Source organism: Meles meles, chromosome 4, assembly GCF_922984935.1.
Source record: "Meles meles chromosome 4, mMelMel3.1 paternal haplotype, whole genome shotgun sequence".
Taxonomy (NCBI): domain Eukaryota; kingdom Metazoa; phylum Chordata; class Mammalia; order Carnivora; family Mustelidae; genus Meles; species Meles meles.
Genome location: NC_060069.1, coordinates 136561049 through 136584892, shown reverse-complemented (window position 1 = coordinate 136584892; position 23844 = coordinate 136561049). Strand labels below are relative to the sequence as shown.

Here is a 23844-nt window from a genome sequence, read left to right as displayed (position 1 = left end):
AGTTTTCATTATTAAATCAAAAGGTACATTCTATCACACATCTTGGAATCTTGCCTATTTCTTAAAAAAAAACGAAAAACAAAAAAAAACTTATAAATATACTATTACATTATAGGTCAGAAGATGGAGAGAATTAAGGCCCTGGGCTAAATCCAGCTGGCAGTCTGTTTTTTAAAACAAGATTTACTGGACCATAGCCACACTCATTAAATTATGCATTATCTATGGCTCTTTTGGCACTACTATACTAGAGCTGAGTAACTGTGACAGAAACCAAATGGTCAACAAAGCCTAAAATATTTACTATTGGCCCTTTACTTAAAGTTTGTTGACCCCTGCTATAAATGACTACAAACTGAATTGGACAATGTATCTAAAAGAGATGAGGGAAGAAAAAACAAATCAAAAAATTATTAAAATATACACCTAAATTAAATGCCTCATAATGCCACTCTAAAATCCTAAAAATCTAAGCTCCAAATGCAATCAGAGCTAGAATATGGAAATTTTGGTTACAGAAAATATTAAAACAATACTAAAGTTTATTAACGGATTTATTTAGAATAACAAAGTATATCTTTGTGCCTCTTGAAACTAAAGCCAATTATTATTTCTATTATAAAAAGTACTTATATCTACTTTATACAAATTATGTTTTTACCTGCTAATGGCTTGCTCCTCATCAGTTATTCCAGTCTCCCTGAATGCCCTGTTTGATTCCGCCAAACTCAAGGCAATTGCTCTCTGAAGATCATCTTTATCATCTCCAGTGAGATCAATCACATCTGAAAAGCAAAACTATCTTTCTCAAAATTAAAAGTCAAACAAAATGAAGGTAATTCATATCATGGGGATTTTATACCCAATATATCCTTTCAAACCAAAGTCAGCACCAATTTATTTCTCTGTAAGAGCCTCTCTGAAGAGACTGCAAACACATTTTAAATTGGTTATATTTTAACACTTTAATGTTCTTCCCTAGAAAATATGCCTAAAGCATTAAAAGTATAAATATTTTTCACTGTACAGGAATCTCAAAATTTCTATGAAGCTTTTGATTAAAAGCTAATAAGCAGAAAGACCACTAAAAACAGGTTTTTACCAACAAAAATTGAAATCAACATAATTAAACATTTACATTTATGCTTTCTGAAGTTCATCCAAATACACATACACTACAGTTCATGCATACTACCACCTACACATTATCTAACAAATATAATAACTGAGATCTCAAAAATTATGCTTCAAAATTAAATGACCATAAATACATAAACATAAATGTTTATGTATACATTTTTTAAAGACTGGAAGAACATATTAAACTGTTAATAGTGGTTAATTCTGGGGAGAAGCGTTGTGGGAAGAGGAACGAAGTATCAGGACCTTTCACTTTCTATTTTAAACACTTCTCTACCATCCGAATTACTGAATGAACATGCAGTTCTCTCCATTTAAAAAAACTTTTCATTTCACAGAAAGAAATATACAAATAAACGATACCATTTTCTTTTGTTAGAAGTTGGTAAATTTTCTTTTGTTAGAAAGAAAATAGTTTTGATGCTGTAGTTTTTCCAAAGAATAGAGGCTACAGCTATTACTACCTTCAGAAAGAGCTTTTTTAATCTCATTTCCCAATATATACTAATCAATTTCCTTCACTCAAAAGATGGCAATAATACTCCCATTGTCAGAAGAACCATAATATATTGCTAAGGATTACAAAACAGTATGATAAGACAGAAAGCCAAAGCTTTGTGTGGTTAGGCTTATGCTTAAAGGTATTTTGGGTATGTTTTACATTGATTTTGTTTATTTGTATTTGAGACATGTTAAAAATCAAATTTTTTCTTCGTAATCTCGCAAAAAAAATATTTTGCAAGAGGAGAAACATAAAAAGGGGTAGGTGATGGGAAATAAAATGCCTGCATTTTACCATCTGACTCTAGGGTTATGTGTAGTTACTAAAAAAGAATGTACCACACTTACTGAGAAAGAAATAATGCATACGGACAGTTTCAAAAGTCTACTTCTATTGTTATCCACACTTTTTCTCTGAACAGTCGCTTACAAAAGGATATTAAAAAATATTAGAAATAATAGTTGGCTATGGAAGGTGTTTTTTAAATGTCTTTAGAAAGTATAATAAAACCTCATGAAAATATAGTAAGTAGGGTCCAAAAAAAATCGGTCAAGTAAAATGTAGAATGGAACACAGCAAGGTAACTGAAATGATGGAGCATGCCTACATACACCAGCAGGCCAAAGGTTTCCTAAGTCTTGTTTACAAGACCCAACTCCACCTAGATCACAACTGTAGACGGATGTCACCCGGGTGGAGCCATCCAGCCCAGCTTCCAAACTGATGAAGGGGCTAGGACTAGAAAGGCATGAATGAGCCTCAAAAAATGAGAACTATCTTGGTTATTAAATAATGACCAGAACACAAGTGAGTAAAGAGAGAACAATGTAAGTAAAATAATAATAATTTGAAAATCACAAAGAAGCAGAAAAACCAGTTTGGGGGATATGATTAATTAGGCCTCCGACTCCATTCCCTCATCCTCTTAGTGTGCTTTCTTCAACCACAGAACGTAGAAAGATGAAAACAAAACAAAACAAAAAACAAATCTACTTTCCCAATTCACTTACAGTTATAGTTCTGAATAGAATTTAGGTTCCACCAGCCAGATGCACTAACGGGGGACACAGAAGGTGGAAGTGAGGGGGAAGCCATTATCCTGCTGCTTTGGGCTATTTTCTCCAGCATGACCAAACAGATACAGGTTGTTCCACATGGCATTCCAGTGTCCAATTTCCAGATTCGGGGATGTCAAGAGATAGAGAGAAGTGGCAACTAGACTCTGCATGCCAATGTTCATGCACAGCTCAGTGCCAGTTACCTAATAATGCGTGCTTGTTCTCTGGGCTGCAGCTCTAGAAGTATGTTCTTGAGCTCAGTAGCCCCAGAGGCAGCCTCCTGATTGACTACTCTCCTGATAGTGGCAGAGGGAGCAGCTTCCCTGGCTGGCCAGTCCTGCAAGAATCTGGGAATCATTTCACAAGGCTGAGCTAGAGATCCCTCTTCCAGTCTATCCAGTGATTTTTCTTTTTTTAAGAACCTAATCCCCTGTATTAAATTTCTTCTTTGAAACTATCTGGAGTGTTCACTGTTTCATGTCTGACAAGTAAAGAAACCTCTAGAGCAGAAATGCATTTAGAAGTAGCAACTTATAATTAGGGCTTTTCATAATTTAATTCCAACTTAAGCAACATAAAAGCAAAAAACAAGGCAAAGTGTTTTTAAACCCTATTTCATAAATAACTGAAGTTGTGAGAAATGAAGTACACCATCATTAAGAAGAAAGAATGGTGGACAGGCTTTAAATATAAGTTTTCTATTACATCTTTCCTCTACAGTAGCAATTTCCAAGAGTGGTCAATGGAGCCTTGGGTATTCCCACATGACCCTAAGACAGAAGGGGGTCCATAAGTAAAAGACAGTCTCATAAAAATACAAGATGTTATTTGCCTTTTCTCCCACAACATATTTGCACTGATGATGCAAAACCACAGCATCTTTGCCCAAATCAAGGCAGTAGCACAACTTCTCTGGGCAATTCACTGTATTACAACCACACATACTCACTACTTAAAAAAGGGGGACTTTATCTTACTAAATCTCAAACACTGAATTACGTATTCTTAATTCTATGACAAAACAGGAAGTATGCACAGTCCTTCTGCTGCATCCAAAGTAAGCCTTCACTCAAGAGAAAACACTAGTGCAATGCTTGATTGCAAGTCAGTTAAACTGGCTGATTTTTTTTTTCACGGAACTAACGAATCACAAGCTAGGATTTCTCAAACTTCAGAATTTGGCAGATATTTTTCGAGAATAAACAAAGTAAGCCTGTCACCTGCAGGAAAACAAATGAGAGTATGTGTTGCCAGTGAGTAATGTGGACTTTTCAAGCAAAAATGGTAACTTTGGAAAACTTTTTTCTATCACTACGCACACATTTCCCCAACACCTAAAAGCTTTTCTGGGGAAAGCAAGTGATAACAACAATTTTGAATTGTTTTATAGTGTGGGCATTCTTCCAACATTTAGAATGAAACCTTTTCCATGGTATGATAAAATCATGCGTAAGTAAATCCATTCAAAGAGTAAGGCAAGTTTCTAATATTTGGTTTTTGACCCATTTCCTGACACAGAGTTCCAAAATCATTTAGAATTTCCTGGGTGATAGGAGCACCTTATGAGAGGACTCCTGGTAGACTCCTGTATAGCTTCAGGATGAATGCTGGTCACCAGAGAAACCACACCAAGATGAGAAGCTTGGAACTTTAAGAGGAACTTTTTTCTCCTGGGAGGAAAGAAGGGCTAGAGATTAAGTTAATAATCAATCATGCCTACCTGATGAACCTTCCTAATAAGTTCCTAAAGTACAGGGTTCGGAGAGTTTCCGAGCTGGTGAACATATTCATGTGCTGGGAGGGTGGCACACCCCAACATGAGACAGAAGTTCTGGCGCTTGGGACCCTTCCCGACCTTGCCTTATGTACATCTTCATCTGGCTGTCCATCTGCATCCTTTATCCTATTCTTTTTATACAATAAACCAGTACATGTAGGAAGTGTTTCCCTGAATTCTATGAGCTATCATCACAAATTATCAAACTCGAGGAGGAGGTAGTGGGAATCCCTAATTTGTAGCCAAGTCAGTCAGACAGAAGTGTGGGTAACCTGGGGGCCCACTACTTGTGACAGGCATCTAAAGCGGGGGGAAGTCTTGTGGGACTGAGAGCCCTTAACGTACAGCATCTGAAGCAAATGTCTGGTAGAGAATGTCAGAACTGAACTGACTTGCAGGATATCCAGCCGGTGTTGGAGAATCAATCAGGTGTAGAAAAAAATTCACGTATCTGATGTCAGAAATATTTTGAGTGTAAGCAAAGGAAGAAACAAGCAATAGTATTCTTTAATGCTTGAATGATAGGCTAATCAGAGACTATTTGGTCCTTAGCGGAAAAGGTGGGCTTTTTACTTAAAGCCATGGAGGAAGTTTATTTGTTATTTGTAATTTCATTTTAATTACAATAATTTTCTCCACGATGTTCCCATTACTCCATAAAACTTCTTTCCATAAAGATATTTTAAAACAATATGGCAATCTTCAAAGATTGTTATAACCTACTCATATACCAAAAACGTATGATTTTAAGAACAAATATTAACAAGTGAAATGTTATTTCAATAGAATGGCTAAACATGAGTTTGTTCTTTCTCTAGAGTTAAAACAATTTCTCCTATAACATGAGGCATGTAATGAACTATTTGTTTCACAATGAGAACTAGCCCTCTATGACTTTCTTATATGCTTATACTCAAAAAGGAACAGAGAACACACTTGGCTATAAATAATTTCTGAAAACTGAAACAACTTCTAATTTCAATTATAAAAATTTAGACTTTTTAAAATTCCATCCAAATACCTGAGTATTATGAATATTTTTATATTCATGTAATATATGAATTTCATAATATATGAATTTCACTGAGAGAAGACCTCAGTGAAACACCAAACTTTGTTTCAATCAACCCTCCCCCCAGTACTAACATGAACACAACTCAAGGGCACAAATGTGTTAGTGTTAGCTGAATAACACTATAGAAAATCTCAGGTTACAAAAGCCTCCGTCATTTTCAAGTCTGCCCAAATTAAGACATTTTTTTCTGTAACATATACCAAAACGTAACACTCACCCTTAATAAATCTTCCACTCTCCAAAGGACTACCATCTGAGTAAAACTTAAATACCAACTATGAAACATTTCTCTGCTTACTCTAGAATATAGGCAGCCATGAACTTAACAAGGAATTAGACTTTAAATGTATGCATTATTTATAACTCCTAATTCGTTTTCCCATAAAAACAGTGTATTAAAATGACGTGAGACTTCAAAGTCAGTTTACAAAAGTCAATTTAGCCCATAATACAGTTGAAACAACACATGTAAAGATTTTGATTTTAGGAGACAAAGAAAAGTTCTTCCATTGTTTTCCTTACCTACATAGGGTTAAACCTAAGGGAAATCTCCCCCCCCCCCCCCAATAAGTCAAGTTTATATTTACCACCAGCAAAGATTTCTAGGCAGGGGAATGATATGAGTAGAAAGAACTGCTTGCGGTTTTAGGAGTTAGAGCACTGATAAGAGTTTGACAAGAGCTGTAATAATAAATACCAAGCAAGAGCAACTGAAGGGAAAAGTATACAAAAACTGACAGAACTGCAAACTAAATGATTATTTGGGGAGATAAGGAAGAGCTTGTTTAAAAAAGAAGAAGAAAAAGAAGAAGAAGAAGAAAAACCACTGGGCCACCAGAAGAATGAACATGCCCTTGAGACAGGCAAGTATGAACAAAGGGATGGTCCGCAGATGAGGAATAAGAAACTGACCACTCTCACCCTCACTAACTCTCTTCACCACGGCTATATCCACACCATTCATCTCTTGAGCCAAATATACTCCTGCATAGCCTGGGATGCACCTGCCTCGGACACCTACAAGGATTACTCCCTAATGTCACTCAGGTGTCTGTATAAATATGAACTCATCCGAGAGGTCATTCCCCAACGGACTCTTCTGTCTTGGCACATCCCCTGCCTGACATACAACCACATCCCTGTCACCCTCTGTCCCTTTACCCTCCTCTGTTTTTCATGAACCTACTACTACCTGACATTACTTATTTATTGTTAACTGTCTTTCCCCTAAATAAACTGAGACTCTGTTTCCTAATGGCCTAGAAAACTACCTGATACAGATGAGGCAATCAGTAAATATTTGTTAAACGAATAAAGGCTAAATCTAGGCTATGGAATAGAGATAAAAATGAGTGGGTCATCTTCAGAATGGCACTAATTAAAAGACTTAAGAACATATGCTTTATCCATCTACAATTTTTTCTAGTAAGTGAAAGGACAAATAGCATAATAAAGTGTCATGTTAGAAGAACAGTACTTAAAAAGCAAGAAGACATACACAATGTAAATTGTGTTTCCCACCCCACTCTCCCATTCTCCTCTGCTCCCAGTCAGCTCTTAAGATGTTCCAACGTTTCCAATCTTCTCACTGCTGAACTCAGATTCTCTCCAACAGTGAGGTTGGAAAGAACCTTCTGTGATGATGGAAATATACTATTAATCTACATAATCCAATACTGGTGGCCACTAGTCACATGAGACTCCTACTGAGCACTGAGGATGTGTCTAGTGCAACAGAGGAACTAAGTTTTAGCATTAGTTTTAAGTTGTATTTAAATCTAAGTTGCCACACGTGACTATAGGCAACTATACGGAACAGCTCAGCTCTAAAAGATCTTGTTCTGTTTTTAATAATAGCTGCTGAAATTATAATGGCAGCACTGGAAAGGGAAGTGAATAGTAAAGGAGCTGTTCCAGAGTTTTGTCATAGACTTGACGGTTTTCCAACTTGGACTGAAAAAAAATTAAACATTCAGTATTAGTCAACAAAATGATAGTCCATGGCTATCATTCCTGCCATAAAATTTAAGAAAATTCATAAAGTTACACAAACCATTTTGCAGTACATGTCTAACAGAATTCTAAGTACATGCTTAGAACAGAGTAGAAGCCTAACATATTTACATCCAACTGGTTACAATAATTTCCACACCACTGTAGTATCTCATTTTTAAGGTTAACCTTGACTTTTGGGGAATCATCAAAATAGTTTTATGCATTAGAAATCTCTATGGAAAAAGAAATTTAACTTCCTTTGCATTAACTGCTTTTCTATCCATATCTGAACAATAGAAAAACATATTTGAAGAACGGGAAAAATACTAGCTTTCAATTAATAAAATCCTAAACTGCTCAGCATAAGCAATTTACCCTTAGCAGAGATGAATGCACCAGATTTGGCTCTATTTATCACGTGAGCTTTAAATCACTGTGAGGCTGGCCAAGCAATCTAAAAGCAGAGATCTAAGACAGAACCTCTCACTTTCTATGCAATCCTCACCTAATAATTCAATTCCTTTTGTGGGGGGGGGAATACTCTGATTCTAAATTTGTAAAGGGTCGACCACCTAACAGTCATTCTGATGTGTTATAACAATTTCTCTAAAACTTATGCCAATAATATGTGGCATTACTTTCTGTGTTAAAATTACCTACCCAAATCCCTCTCATCTTTTGATCCATATTTTGATTGCTCAATTGTAGTACATCTTGTTCTGGTGGGCATATACTGTTTTTTTCCTGTTTTAAAAAAGTTCAAAAGAATTTAATGGTCATGAAAGAAAGAATGTAACTATTTGATTTCAAGTTGAGCAAAAGCCTCGCATGGTCATGTCTATGACAGATTTTGCCATGACACAAAAACTTAAGCAGAATCTATTAGTATATACCTATGATACTGCAACATCTTGCACTGTTTCCTAGTCCGCTCTGCATTAGTATTTTTACAGCATAACTCCAACACAATTTTACTTCCAAATTAAGCTGGAGGCGTGAAGCATTCACTTGACAATCCACAATATCCAATCTAGACAAGAGATCCAAGTAGTGAAAAAGGATGCCTAAAATTTAAGCTAATATTACAACAAATGACTTAGGTCTTTCCTCAGAATTCAGTAGAGTATGGAAAATTACAAATGCAATAAAAAGACACCAGGTACATTACTACTTAATTCCTTATCATGCATAGTATAAGCTTTCCTCGAAATGTTTTCTTTTTCTCTCAAAAATGAAAGATAAAAAGGACAATCATAGTCCCATTAATTAGTGAAAATGTAATTACTTCTTCAATATTAAGGTTCACAAATATGTGTTAAGTCTTTAAACAAAGTGATATAATTATATCTTCTGACATATCCAGTTATGCATAACAGAAAATTTCCCCAGAACCCCCAAATGTGACTTCTATAAGATATTTCTTTAAAAGCTAACCTCTTCTAGTCATTTAAAAAAGATGTATTTTATTCCTTCTAAAGGAGCTTATTATCAATAAGGAATCTTACGTATTTAGCATTAGAGACTTTTATTTCAAAATATAGATTTTTTTTTTGTCAGCACCATAACCAATAGATGGCACACTTAAAGTCAGTAAGGTTTTATGTTTTAGCCCTGGTTGTAAGAGACTCAATACTTAGAAGGAATAAAAAATATATTTTTTTTAATTAAAAAACATGCCACATTTGAAAAATTAAGTTAACTATGGTCAACTTTCAAATAACAATGTATCTCATATAAAATGGAGAAAATGCTCAAAAACAATTTTTATATCTAGAACAATCCCTTGAGAATTTGCTCACACTCTGATCGTTCCAATACACCAGACTCCAGTAGCACTTACATAGTTTTATCAATAGAGGCCTGTGTTTGAATATATATTTGTAATTATTTCCTATCTTTCTTCCTCACATGTTTTACCACTCCTTCCAAGAAGTAAAAATACACAAAAGACTCCATTTCTTCTTAGGACCAATAACATAGTAACTTAAAAAAAATCTGTTGCCTGTAAGACGTCTCCTTACTTTCTCACTTTTACACCATGTAACATTGCTGTGACACTGCCAAATTTTAATGCTGAATCGATTTCCTCACAGCAACTGTACTTCTTAGAACATTATGAAATATGGTACAAATTTGTTAAATGGAAAAGAATGTTACCTCATCAGGTATTTTTGTCACAGTTTGGTACTATTATAATACAATCACCACATTACATTTTTACAAGGGTTTTTCTCAATAATCTGCAAACAACTTTATGGACACACCATCCAACTTATTGAATTAGTAAGTATAAATGAGCACTTTGGTGAGAAGGACAGCACATTTTATTGATAAAGAAACCATAATAGCCACAATTTGCTCAATATGATAATCAGGTTGTAATGAAATCAGAAACTCCATATCTCGACCATTTTTTTTAAGTGAAATATAAAATTACTTAATGAAGGGCACGTGGGTGGCTCAGCTGGTTGAGCGACCGACTCTTGGTTTCAGCTCAGGTCATGACCTTGTGATCTCATAAGATCAAGCCCCATATCAGGCTCAGCGCTCAATGCAGAGTCCATTTGGGACTATCTCTCCCTCTCCCTCTGCCCCCTCCCCCTGCCCCGCATAAGCATGGGCATGCGATCTCTCTCTCAAATAAATAAACCTTACAAAGATTACTTGATGAATATTGTTCAAGAGCTACACACACAAGCACACACACAATTTTTAATTATCATTCATATGGGACACACACCTTCTGAAATCGGGTTTGCCTTCTCCCTAAGAGCATCTATTCATACTCTTTTGTCCGTAACATTTTCAGTATTCCTTGTCAAAAGTCTTGAACAGGTGTCAACATCTGGCTTAAACAATACTTGCTGACTTTACAGAGCAAATAAGACATGTTCTTTTATTTAGAAAAGTCTTACAAATCCTAATTCCCCTACCTACCTATATATATACTTCATGTCACAAAGTCAACCATCTATGTTAAAAATTCACAGCTACTAGTCTAAAATCATCATCCTTTCCACTAGAACAGTGAACCATGTTTAGTGAACTTCCTGTTTCCTTCACTTTAACCAGTTGACTTCAGTTGAAAACTTTTTTCCTTTCTTTACTAATTGCATTTTCCCCCAAACCTCAGAAACTTAAAAGATAGATGTTATTCTCACACTCTATTTCCTCCACTATTTATACTACTTCTCTTTTTTTCTTACTTCTTACAACAAGCTTCTCAACCTCATTTTTTTTCCATTGGTTCTGAAACAGCTTTTTTTGTGTGTTATTTAAAATAATTCAATGAACACTTTTTGAGAAACTATGCAACTATTCTAGTGTGATGACAGGCACATCATGGTCTTTTGCCCTGTTAAGCTTCCCATTTGGTAAGCAAGAAAGGCATAAGCAAATAATTTCAAAATAACACAGTACTCATTAAGACCCAAGTAAGCCCTGGTGCTAGAGAAGCACTTACTCCAACCTAGAAGCAAGGAGAAATATTCTAAAGCCGGAAGCTCCTGACCTAAGTCTTACAACACCAGAGGTAATTAAGCTGGGGGTAAAGGCTAGAGGGGATTCCAGACAGAAGGAACAGCAAGTGTAAAGAACAAAGAAATTAAACAGCGCTGAGTTGATAAGAACCCTAAGCCACCCTGAATTATCACAATTTTATGAAGTAAGAAGAGAAAAACAGTAGAAAATGAAGTCAGAGATATAGCTAGGGTCCAAACCACAGTTTGTCTTGGATTTAGACATAAACAATTACGTCTGTCTCACATATATAAAACTTCTTTCATCACCAATATATTACCTATGTGAGGTAGGAATATTTCAGCTTTTGGCACATAAGATCAAATTTGTAAACAAAAATATTAAAATTATCCTGAATATTTGAAATATTTTATCAACAAACATTAAAATAATCTTTACTGATAACAGCTATAAACAACCATATGAACGTGTTCTTCCTAGTTGTTTCTTAACTCTGAGAAAGTGTATAAACAAAATCAGAAGAGTGCCTGACTGATTTAGTCAGTAGAGCAGGCAACTCCTGATCTGGAGGCTGTGAGTTCAAACCCCACCCCGGGTGTAGAGATTACTTAGAAAAAAAAATCTTAAAAAAAAAAAAAAAAAATTCAGATTCTCTTCAAATACAAGTTAGTAACCAAACTTCTCAAATACAGAGTGCATAAAAATAAATACCTTTTATTGTATAAAATAAATACATTTTATATAGTGCAGTTATTACATCATGATATATAGAGGTAACTAAACACATTTTGAAAAATTCAGTGCTACATACAAGCATGAACTATTCACATTATAAAGAAAAAGTAGAATCCCACATAAAACTTTCCATATGTATGTATATATGTGTGTATATGTCTGTGTGATTGTGTTTACTTTGTTACATGGTAATAAAACTTTACTCTAAAATCTTCATTTTGGGGAGGGGCGAGGGTTGAGGGAAGGGAAATTCTGTTAACTGGTAAACCTATCAGTAATTAGAAACAATAGCTTACCTTCAAAAATAATACTAAGGCCTCTACCAACACTTAAAATCATAAAACAAATGTCTGTGCCCATTTAAAATCCTGGAAATGTTTGTTTCTTTCATGAGAAATACCTATAGCTGTTCTATATCTCAAAACAATGAATAATAAATGAAATGCTCTATGAAAGGATATATAACTCAAATACAATCTTTCACATTTGAACTGGAGAAAACAATAATGCAGCTAATAAAAACATTTACTGTTTCCAACTACACTAAAAAGAACCAAGGTTAAAGTAGTTCTTTATCCTTCACCTCTGCTTAAACAAAATATATTCCCAAGGAAAGTTTTTAATTACATTATTAAAATATTAAGAAAGAGAAGTAAACTTACTTGTGTCTGCTTGGCTTCCCACACTGATGTATCTATCATTGCCAGGAAGTGCTGTTTGGTAGTAAGTTGTTTCCTCCTGCTGAGGGGTCTTGGCATTCTTTGCAGTAAGGAAAGCCACTGCTAATTCCAAGTTTCCATTACTATCCTTCAAATATCAAGAATGGAACATCAAACATTTTGGAATAACTCCGTGCATTCTTTTTTTTTTTTTTTTTTTCCCATTTTATTTATTTTTTTCAGCATAACAGTATTCATTGTTTTTGCACAACACCCAGTGCTCCATGCAAAACGTGCCCTCCCTATTACCCACCACCTGTTCCCCCAACCTCCCACCCCTGACCCTTCAAAACCCTCAGGTTGTTTTTCAGAGTCCATAGTCTCTTATGGTTCGCTTCCCCTCCCCAATGTCCATAGCCCCCTCCCCCTCTCCCAATCCCACCTCCCCCCAGCAACCCCCAGTTTGTTTTGTGAGATTAAGAGTCATTTATGGTTTGTCTCCCTCCCAATCCCATCTTGTTTCATTTATTCTTCTCCTATCCCCCTAACTCCCCACGTTGCTTCTCCATGTCCTCATATGATCTCCCTGATATGAGGACATGGAGAAACTCCATGCATTCTTACATGATTTATTTAAATTTCTCCGTAAGAACTGAACACTTGAATAGCAAAAATCACTTTTAGATTTGAAATCATTCTATGTGATCCTAATTTTACAAACTGGTCATAAACAAAGTACATTCTATCAGTAGTAATTCCTTTTTCTAATAGGACTACTAATGTAAGAATCTATTCTATAATTTCTTAGTTTCCTAATACTTTCACTTCTCCTTAACCAAAGTCAATCACAAAACTTCTATTTCTAAATAAATAAATAAACCAAAAAATGTTTTTTGGAACTTGCTATACAAAAGGATGAGAATGAATATTTGAAACAGTACTTCTGTAAAGAACAACTATAAACTTTAATATGAATGCTGAATGCATACCTAGAGGCAAACATAAGCAAACATCAGACTTGTAGGGAGAAAACAACCAAAACATTCTGAAGCTTAGTAGTCCGGACAGACACACAAAACTAGACAGAAATACTCACTCCTGTCAAGATGACAATCCTACCCAAATTAAGCATAAAAACTTAATATAATTCTCATCAAAAGCATATCTGGACAAAATTATTTTGAAGTTAATTTAAAAGAAAGCAGATGCTAGAAAACCAAGGATTTTTATATCAGCAAAATAGTAAGAAGAGACATGACCAGTTCTATGTCTTTATTCTCTGTAGAGTTAATAACAAATATAACAGTAGCTCTGGGATAGCTAATTGAAATAACATTAGGAAACCCAGATATTAATAATGAAGTGATCTTTGTAACAGAGGCCAGAACACCTAGACTATGCAGGCCTCATGAACTTTACCAAACACAGAGACTATAATAGGAAGCCAGTGGAGGGTTTTGGACAGAAATGACATGGTATGACTTACATTTTAAAAGGCTCATTCTGGCTGTGTGTTGAGAACAGACTATAGGAGAGAAAGGGCTAAAGCAGAGAGTCCAACATGATTTGCTATCACATTTAACATGAGAGGTGACAGAAGGAGAAAGATTAGGATGATGCCAAGATTTGAAACCTGAACAACTGGAAGAATGAGGTCCCCAACCCACCCCAACTCCAATTCTCGTTAGCCAGGGAAGAGAGAAAAAAAGTAAGAGTGCAGTTGGAAAAGCACCACTGGTTTAAACTTTATATTGTAACCATTATAAGACTCTTACATGACTCACCAGCAACATAATATAATCTATAGCTAGATAAGTAAAATAGCTGTAACGTGCAATAACAATGGCTACATTTATCGAACACTTAGTATGTGCCAAGAAATGTGCTAAGCGCTTTTTATATACTACCTCAAATAATAATAAACTGAATATAACAGGGATTTACACAACTTGAAGATCACTTACTTTGGAGGACTAAAAACAGAGATTCTTAAAATAGAAGTATTGAAATCAATCAATGACGTGTTTCCCAAAAGTAGATTCCTTGTCAGTGTATTACTGAGAAAGTCAACTCATTACTAACATCTTACAGAGTTATACTGGGTAATAGTTAAGATTTAAGTGTACTGATCTCCCACCACCAGTAGCTGGTGGTAATTGAAACCTAAGTTAAAAAACAAACAAAACCAAAAAACTATAGCACACAACCTACCTCAAAGAAAACGTGGACAATAGGTCATTTGATTAACTCTTTATGTTCATTTAATTAAACATACTCTCCACGTTCCCCAGTTAAAAAAAAAGAAAAGTGAATTCTGCAAATTTGCCCTGACAAGGTAATGGGTATAGCCTCACACTCAGAGATATAGAATGGTAAAGGCACTTTCTAAAAACAGACGTGGAGTGACTAGGTCATAAATTGAGGTCTGACATTTTTGTTTCCTCTCCAAATACTTAACAGTTGTTTCATAAACCCTGCACTAATGCTCTGAACAGTACTGTTTCATCATTTTCCTGATAGGAAAAAAAGATGAAGCAAAGCTTGTAGTAAAATCAGAAACGCAGTGTGGCCCAGGATCAGGCTGCTCAGTTTATATTCCAGCTCTTCCACACACCAGCACCTTTGTCAACAGGGTTCCCAGGAGGACATTAGCCACATAAAATACTCTGAATAGCACCTAGGATTATAGGAGTTTAATAACCACTAGTTATTATTATCATGACTATAATCATGCAAAAGATAAGATTATTTCTAGAAACAAATGAAGAACTTTTGGCTCGGAACCAAAAGTTACATAATTAAACTACTCTCACAGAGCAAATTCCAAAGGACTGAAGTTTTATGTATGCCTTGCAAGAGCAAGAATACTATATTGCTGTTAGCCTTTAGCAGCAATACAGAAATAACCTTAAAATGCAGTTCTAGTTTTTTTTTCTCTTAAGATTTATTTATTTGAGGGGGGGCAGGGCTGCACCGTTGAGGGAGAGTGAGAGAGAGAGAAGCTCAAGCAGACTCCTTGCTGAGCAATGAGCCCAAGGCAGGGCTGGATCTCACTACGCTAAGATCATGACCTGCACTGAAATCAAAAATTGGAGGTTTAACTGACTGAGCCACCCAGGTGCCCCTGCAGTTCTAGTTCTTAAACATCTCTTATTCACTTGATCTTTTTCAGTGGACATATCCCTGTGATTTGATTCATCTGGGTTTCTCCGTGTGGAAATGTGGGAACATCAGAAAATGCAACCAAAATGATGCATTTTACTTACTGCATATACTAACCAGCTTGCTATTGAATGTTCTTAAGGTACAATTAAATGTTAATCAAGTTTTGGGCGCCTGGGTGTCTCAGTGGGTTAAGCCTCTGCCTTCGGCTCAGGTCATGATCTCAGGGTCCTGGGATCGAGTCCTGCATCGGGCTCTCTGCCTCAGCAGGGAGCCTGTTTCCCCCTCTCTCTCTCTACCTGCCTCTCTGCCTACTTGTGATCTCTCTCCCTCTGCCAAATAAGTAAATAAAATCTTTTAAAAAAAAAAAGTTAGCCAAGTTTTGTCTCCTTGGAAAGAAAAAATTTAAGTTTCTTACCCTCTATTAATTTTCTCTCTCCTCTTCTTCCTCCCTGTATTTCTCTACTGCACCCCTCTCTACCCCCATTTAAACTCTAACATCATAGCTCCTGAGGACAATCAGCCATCACATTTGGATTCATTTCCTTTCATTTTGCATGAGAAGTGTTCCATACAGAGAAAAATTTCTGTCACTTTAAGGTATCTTGGAACATTAGGCTGCTGAAAACTAACATACTTAGAATCACAGCCTAAGTAAGGCTCTTACATTATAAAAGTTCTTTCCCATATCTCTATTTCTATACCACAAAATGTAACTAAAAGCCTTTCATATATGGTACGTAGTAGAGGTGAGGGTGTAACTTAAACTGTACTCCGCAGAACAGAGGCCATACCTTCAAGGCTTGCTGCAGTATCTGGGCATCATTAATCCCAGTGATTTCTCTCAGCTGATTCAAAAACGTCTGCTGGTGCTAGAGAAGAAAAACCGAAATTACACTTTAAAATCTGAAAATATACAAGAATAAGAAAATAAATGATCTATGGGTTAAAAAAAAAGCAGAAAACAGAAAATAAACTAGTATAGAAAACAAAAAAATATAGAATTTGACAAAGACTCAACAAATTTCACTATTTTAGGGAGAATAAACCATTCTCCTGTTTCCAAAAGGGAACTTCTATTATTACTTCCCAAGAAATCTTACTGAATTAAGAGTTTCTGGCCCATTCTTCACTGCCTAATTTATTCCTCCCAACAAGAAAAGGAGTGATATGCACAATGATTAAGCCTAAGGAGAATTAAGGAAAACGGTTGTATCCACTGGGCTACTTTCCCTAGGGGCTGAGGCCACTGAACGAAAAATCCTGGCAGTTCTAGCATCTCTCCCTGCCCCTAGGGTCAGCATCCATTTCCCTACGATGTCTGAAAAAGACATGCCAAAGGACAGACCAGGCACTAGGTGTGTATATTACAAGATGGGGATCCTAAGATCTATTTGAGGAAAAAGATCATCTCATTATCTAATCTGTCATAAAAGATCCCAAACAGAATTAATCATTTGCCCCCATTTGCTTCAGACCTGCTGGTCTTCATGATCTATAATAGATTATACTCTCTTGGAGAGAAAAGAGAAAAAGGGATGGGATTCCACTATCAAATGCTGCCCTGAACCTCCCTAATTAAGAACCATGTTCTTTCCGACATCTCTGTATTTCTTTAAACAAGGTCCCTAAAACTGTAAGACAGCACCACAAAATAAAGAAAGCTCAATGGAAATGAAGTGTAAAAGAAGTCATCACTAGAATAAAAGAATCTGCTAAAATCTTTCTCGAAAATGTTTTACATTCATCTCAGTAATAAACCAGTCAAGGATCCTCAACAGATGATAAAACTAGGGGGTAAAAATTTGATGAAAAACAAAATAGTTACATAGTTTCAAAGTCTATTCCTACAAATTATAAAGGGAGGAAGAGTATAACTTTATAATGAAGAAACATGACAAATACCACCTCGATCAAATAATCAGATTTAATATTACCAATACTGGGATAAAATGACAGCATATGCTGCCTGATGTTGTAGGATACACCAAGACGACAAGACCACCTATGGTGCTCCTGCCCGAAATGCATAACCGGAACCTAATCTTGTGGAAGCATCAGACAAATCCAAACTGAGGGACATTTTACCAAGTAATTACTCTGTTATCTTTAAAATGCTTAAGTCATAAAAGACAAAGAGTGAGTTTCTAGATTAAAGGAGACAAAAAAAAGGCCCTGGTAATCAAATGCGGGAAACCAAACTGCATCTAACACTATACTATACAGGATATTCCTGGGATAACTGGAGAAATATGAATATGAACTGTTTAGTAATAATATTGAATTAATATTAAATTCCTGAATTTATAACTGCCCTATAGTTACGTAAGAAAATATCTATTTTTCTTAGGAACTACACCCTGAAGTATTTTAAATTTCAAAGGGGCACTATGTCTGCAATTTACTCTCAGTTTAAAAAAAGAAAAGTTGTAGAGGTTTTTTGTACTATCTTGCAACTTTAAATTTAAAATTACCTTATTATAAGGTTTTAAAATATTCTGTATACAGATTTGTTAACGTTATAACCATAAAATGTGCATTTCAAAACATACTTGACAATTTATTTTTTTAAAGATTTTATTTATTTATTTGACAGACAAAAATCACAAGTAGGCAAAGAGGCAGGCAGAGAAGCGGGGGGGGGGGGGGGGGGGGGGGGAGCAGGCTCTCCGCTGAGCAGAGAGCCGGATGCAGGGCTCGATCCCAGGACCCTGAGACCATGACCTGAGCCGAAGGCAGAGGCTCAACCCACTGAGCCACCCAGACACTCCACATACTTGACAATTTAAACATGCATGACATATACACCTTCAGAGTTGAAGAGTCCTCAACAAATTACAAAATGTAATAAAAAGCAAACTGAAAATCAGGTTTGAGGTAACCATCATCTAAATATCTTTTATAGAAACCACATGTATAAGTTAGAAATCACATTCAACTACATGTAACAGAGTCCCATCTAAATAGTAGCTTCAACATACTATAGTGTCTGTTTTTCCTAACATAATTAGACTGGAGGTGGGCAATCCAGATCTGATAAGACCTCCCACATGTTAAAAAAGATCTAAGCTCCTTCTGTCTTCCCACTGAACACTCTTATATGTGACATTCTTCAAACGTCTGTCTCTCAATGTCTCCTCCTCAAGCACCCAGTACAAGTTCCAGGGAGGATAAAAGGAAGGGCACAAGACAAAGGGCATAAGCCAAAACAGTCTGACTGCTTTAAGAAGACCCACTCAGTGACTTCCACTTAAAGCTTCCTTGAACAGAACAAAATTGCATAGCCACTCATAGTTGCAAAGAAGGTTGGGAAACATATTTTCCAGCTAGGCAAAAAGCCACTTTGAAAATGAAATCAAGGTTCTGTTTGTGAAGAAAAGCAAATAATGTATATTAGATAAGCATGGGCAGTTCAATGAATTCTCATTTCCAACAACCTTATTAGAGAGCTGAAATAACCAAGACTATCTAAAAATAAAATAAAAATAGTATATATAAACAAGTTCATATAAAATGCCAAAATAAAACAGTTGAGTAAAAAAAAATCAAATGGTCAAACTTACAGAAATGAAAAAAGAACTCTCCTCAAACCTGTCAACTTCCCTACGTTCATTTAAAATAGTACCAATAACTAGCAAATGGAACCATGACTAAGTTACTCAATACCAAACATCACAATGTTAAAGATGTAGAAAAATTTTACAGAAATTCTTATCTACGGTTTCGTTTTACTGAACATAAAAAACTTGGAAGATTTTATATGCCTCTCTGTAATCTCACCACCACCAGCACTCTAAACTCCATTCTTTACACGGAACATTATTTCCCTCGACTGCAAATTACCTGATCATGGATCAGGGAAAGACTACTGAACGCTTTCCCCAAATCAGTCACTTATACAAACGTTACCAGCTATTATTTACAATGCTGGAAAAATGGAAACAATACAAATGTCCTCACACTAAGGAAGTGGTTCTAAACTTTAATGTGCAGAAGAATGACCTGATGAGTTTGATAATAAACAATATTCTCAGGCCCCAGCCCCAGAGACGGTGATTCCAGAGGGGTTAGGGTTGATGGCTAAGAGATTTGCATTTTTAATAAGTATCTCAGATGATTTTTTATATAGATGGACTTAGAGGCATAGTTTGAGTCAAGCAAACAAGTGCATATTTTTAAATAGCAAATATATAACCTATATAGAGATTATCTTCCCAAAATCATATTAAGCTAAAATAATGGAACACAAAATAGTATACCCACAATGACTACAAGTAAAATGTAAACAGGAAAATAAAGCTCAGAAAAGATTACAAGGGCCCATGTCAGACTCCCAATTCTCTTATCTCTGTATCCACACCCTTTGCCACTTTTAATTTCCTCCCACTAGAGAGAGTTTCCTTGCTGCATTGATGATGGGCTTAGCCATGTGACATGCTCTGACCAATGACATATTAAAGACAGTCATGCAGATATGAAATGTATTTGCATGACTGGGCTTCCCTCCTGAACTTCTGTAGCTTCCTTAAGAAGAACGTGACCCTGGGTAGCCAACTCACCCCAGAAGAATGAAGCACCTGTGGAGAAGAGCCACCCTAACCAGCTGAAAATTGGTGAACATGATGACCATATTTTGGTACACCATGTGGACCATTGGTACACCACTAACTTTTGGAGTAGCCTATTATGGTAAGCGTTGACTGACAGTGCATTTTTTAAATTTAAAATTATTTAAATTTTAATAAAATGGCATTTTATTAAAGAGAAGCAACATCTTTGAAATTTTATAGCTTGTAGCCATAATTTGATGTTTTGTTTATCCACAATACAGTCAACTGAATATCTTAGAAAAAAAAATATCTCTAGGCATATCTCTAGCATAGTTCATGATCTCATGAATTTTGACGGAAAATGAAATAAGGAGGAGAAAATGACGGGGATGGAGTAGAAGGCTGAGTGTGAAGGAGAAAAGGTGAAAAAATTTTCTTAGTTTGGTTAGCAAAAAATGGGAGATCAGAAGAGGTAAGCTACGAGAAAGATTCTAAGTTTCCGGCACAGAAGGCATCGCATTTGTAGTTTTCTCCTTTGTTACACGCATCTTCCAGCTGTGCTTTTCCTGTCTTTGAAAACCTGCACCTTCATTTCCTACAATTATATGTTTTTCTTGTTGCTATTTCTGTTGTAATTAAGACCCTGGTCTTTCGTCCAAGGTTTGCACCTTTCTATTTATCACACTTCTGGTCTGCAGACACCCTGTTCCTCAACTAAAAATGTCCTGCACATGGGTTCTCTCCTCCTGGACTAGCAGCTTTCGATCCAAGACGGATCCAACTCACTTCCCTCTCTAAAGCTCATTTTCTGAGCTCTGAGGTCTTTTTTGTGTGAATTTATAAACTAAAGTATAAGGAGGAGGATGCAATCTGTTCACACTACTGGACCGAGAAAGGCAAGACAAAATGTTCAAAGAAATTCAGCAACTGCAAACACCACAGAAATCAATAAGCTAACAAGCCAAGACTTCATGCAGGCCTTCCAATCCTTCCTCAATGTAATTTTTATCACATGATTATATCTTTAAGTGCCCACTATGTGCAAAATACAGTACTATACACACTTCTGGGTAAAGGAAGCATCAGTAATTCCAATATAAATTAAGACTCAGAGAGTTCACAGAAATTCTTTCCCTCCCCAGTTGAACCTAGCTAATGTTGGGTCTGTTTTAAATCTGTTTCAGTAAATACACAACATATTTAACACTGGTATAACTTAAGAATGCAAAAAAAAAGGAATCACTTACTGGCTTAGAGCAAAGAAAGAAGATAAGCATTTATTATGTTCTTGTTGTACGCCAAGTGTTTTGAGTGCTTCCAGTTTATAACCTCACTTAATATGAGCACACACACACATACGTGTATGCACACACACCCTCCAAAAAGTTACTCTCATTTCATAGCTAAAAAAGGCTTCAAGAGATTATTAACTATAGAGACAGGAATGAAAACAGGTTTTTCAAATTCCATGGTCTGTGCCTTTTCCATATTTTCTCTATATTTGATTTTGGAGATTAAAGAGTCAGTGAAAAATGAAAACTCAGTGCAAAAATGCAATACCATCCTCTATGTAAAATACTTAAATAATGGCACAAAAAAAGTGGAGTACCACTAACTACAAGGCAGAAAAACTTTCTACATTAAGGAGCAAATGATTCACAAGTCAGTCAATGGCTCCTGAATTTCCAAATACATATAAAACCTGGTTTAGTGCAAAAGAAAGAAAGCCAAAGGTTTCTATCTTCGGGGGGGGGGGGGGGGGGGAGGCAACTCCTAGAATAACCTCTAAAAACACTTTCAAGTTTTTTTAAGAGAAAGAGGGGAAAATCCTAATCTGATAGAAAATCCCAAGGCATTCTTAAACTTCAGGATCACATTCTCTAAAGCACTGCTAGGAACCATGTGGTATTTCAGTCACCTATCAATGAAAGGATTAATCATACTACTGCCTTTAAGGGACATGACCATACAGACAACTACTTTTGCAAATATCCTCTGGATCTACCTGGTAACACTAAACTGCCCTAGTTCATGTTATCTCTTCCCATAACAAGAAATCCCCATACTTCCTAGACAGATAATTCCAAACACATAAATCTGTCCTTCATGTGACTTCTTTGCGAGCCCCAAACCTGCCTCTGCCTCTACCAACTATATAACCTAAAACAAAACAAAACACAAACATATTTCACCAGATTGAGGACACTGGGAAAAACCTTCAATGTACACTAGGCTCTTCCAATAATGCATGGGAGCAATTCTATGCTAGAATCACACTGATTTCAAAAGATACCATCTATTTCACATCCTCTCTATCCTTATCTATCAACCCAAATTTACGTACCACTTTCCTTCTGTTAAAGTTGGAGGGTCTCCTGGCACTTACCACAGATTATAATAATATACCATGGTTAACCACTAGACTATAAGTCTCAAGAGAACACAGACTATTTTGCTCATCAACGTGTTCCTGGTAACTAAGCAGCATCTGGCATGTGGTAAGCACTTGATAAATATTGACTGAATAAGTAACTATAGCAAAGTTTTCAGAAATGAATTGGAGTAAGTCAGGTCATAGGCCTTGAACTCATCCACAGGAAAGAACATACTAACTGATTATTGGAGATAGAACAAGAAGTATACATAAATCAGGTTCACTTACTTAACAAACATTCCACACCCTCTTACAGTCTATCTAGAATCCCATAGAAAGCTTCATTTCCTAGTTCTGGTCCTATCAATCCTACTTGAATGTGAGTGTACAGTAAAATTTTCAACTGCAAATCATCTAGACAGTAACTCCATAATGGCTGGGGTAATCCTGTATCTTCTAGCATCATAGAGTCAAGGCTTATCTCAATCTTTTTGGGAATAGCATTACAAAAAATTGATTATATACCTCTATGGGTGTATAATTCTGAAGGCATGCATTTTTATTTTTCACTATTTACTATTTCGCTATTTACTATTTTTCACTATTCATTATTTACTATTTCACTATTTCACACTTAGGCTTAAATATTCCAGAACCTCTGATTTTAGAAAGATTTTCCCTATCATTTTATAGAATCCTAGAGCCACTAATGATCTTAGGCATTCGTGTAATAAAATTTAAAAAAAAAAAAGAGGAAGAAGAAAAGAGGTAGCTAAGAGCAATCGATATAGTTGGTTTTTCCCATCTTTCCTCACCTCAGTCCATATTCCTATCTGCCACCCCAACTCTTCAATCAATCTAACACCTGCATGATATCCAGGCCTCTAATAGCTGCCCCCATCCTTATTAGCTGGCAGACAACAGAAATGTATCATAAACAGATATTCTAAATGCACTTTCCCCCAAAAAACTGTTACACAGCACTGTAAGTTCATATAGAGTTAAATACATTTCCAGGCCAAATAAGAACCCAACACCATGAAACATAGTTTCTATGAGGATATGCATTCCAAAACCCCAACTATCCCATTCTTTTGGGATAGACAAGGTTTTTAAATTAGAGTGCCTTATTCTGTAAAACATCTGGGTAAACAAAAGTTTTGTGAATCAAATCGTATCTTTGAACTATATGATCTGAAGTTTAAATAAAACATATCTTCACGTTATCTCTAGTTTCTACACTTAAATTTTCCTAATGAACTTGGGAGTCCAAAAATAAAATCCCTTATACTAATAAAACAAAATAAATACACTCTACATAGAACTCTCAAACTAGA

General features: G+C 35.8%; 1 protein-coding gene across 2 annotated transcripts in view; it reads right to left on the bottom strand.

The window, feature by feature from the left end:
- Positions 1–23844, bottom strand: part of USP25 (ubiquitin specific peptidase 25) — a 135122-nt gene that overhangs the window by 93931 nt on the left and 17347 nt on the right. Inside the window, exons 2-5 of one of the 2 annotated variants that reach the window (XM_046002388.1) lie at positions 16378–16455; positions 12425–12569; positions 8208–8291; positions 662–785 (exon numbers count right to left, since the gene is read on the bottom strand). In XM_046002388.1, the coding sequence (XP_045858344.1) occupies positions 662–785; positions 8208–8291; positions 12425–12569; positions 16378–16455 (431 nt within the window). The remainder of the gene's footprint in view (positions 1–661; positions 786–8207; positions 8292–12424; positions 12570–16377; positions 16456–23844) is intronic. The other variant, XM_046002389.1, reaches the window with a different exon arrangement.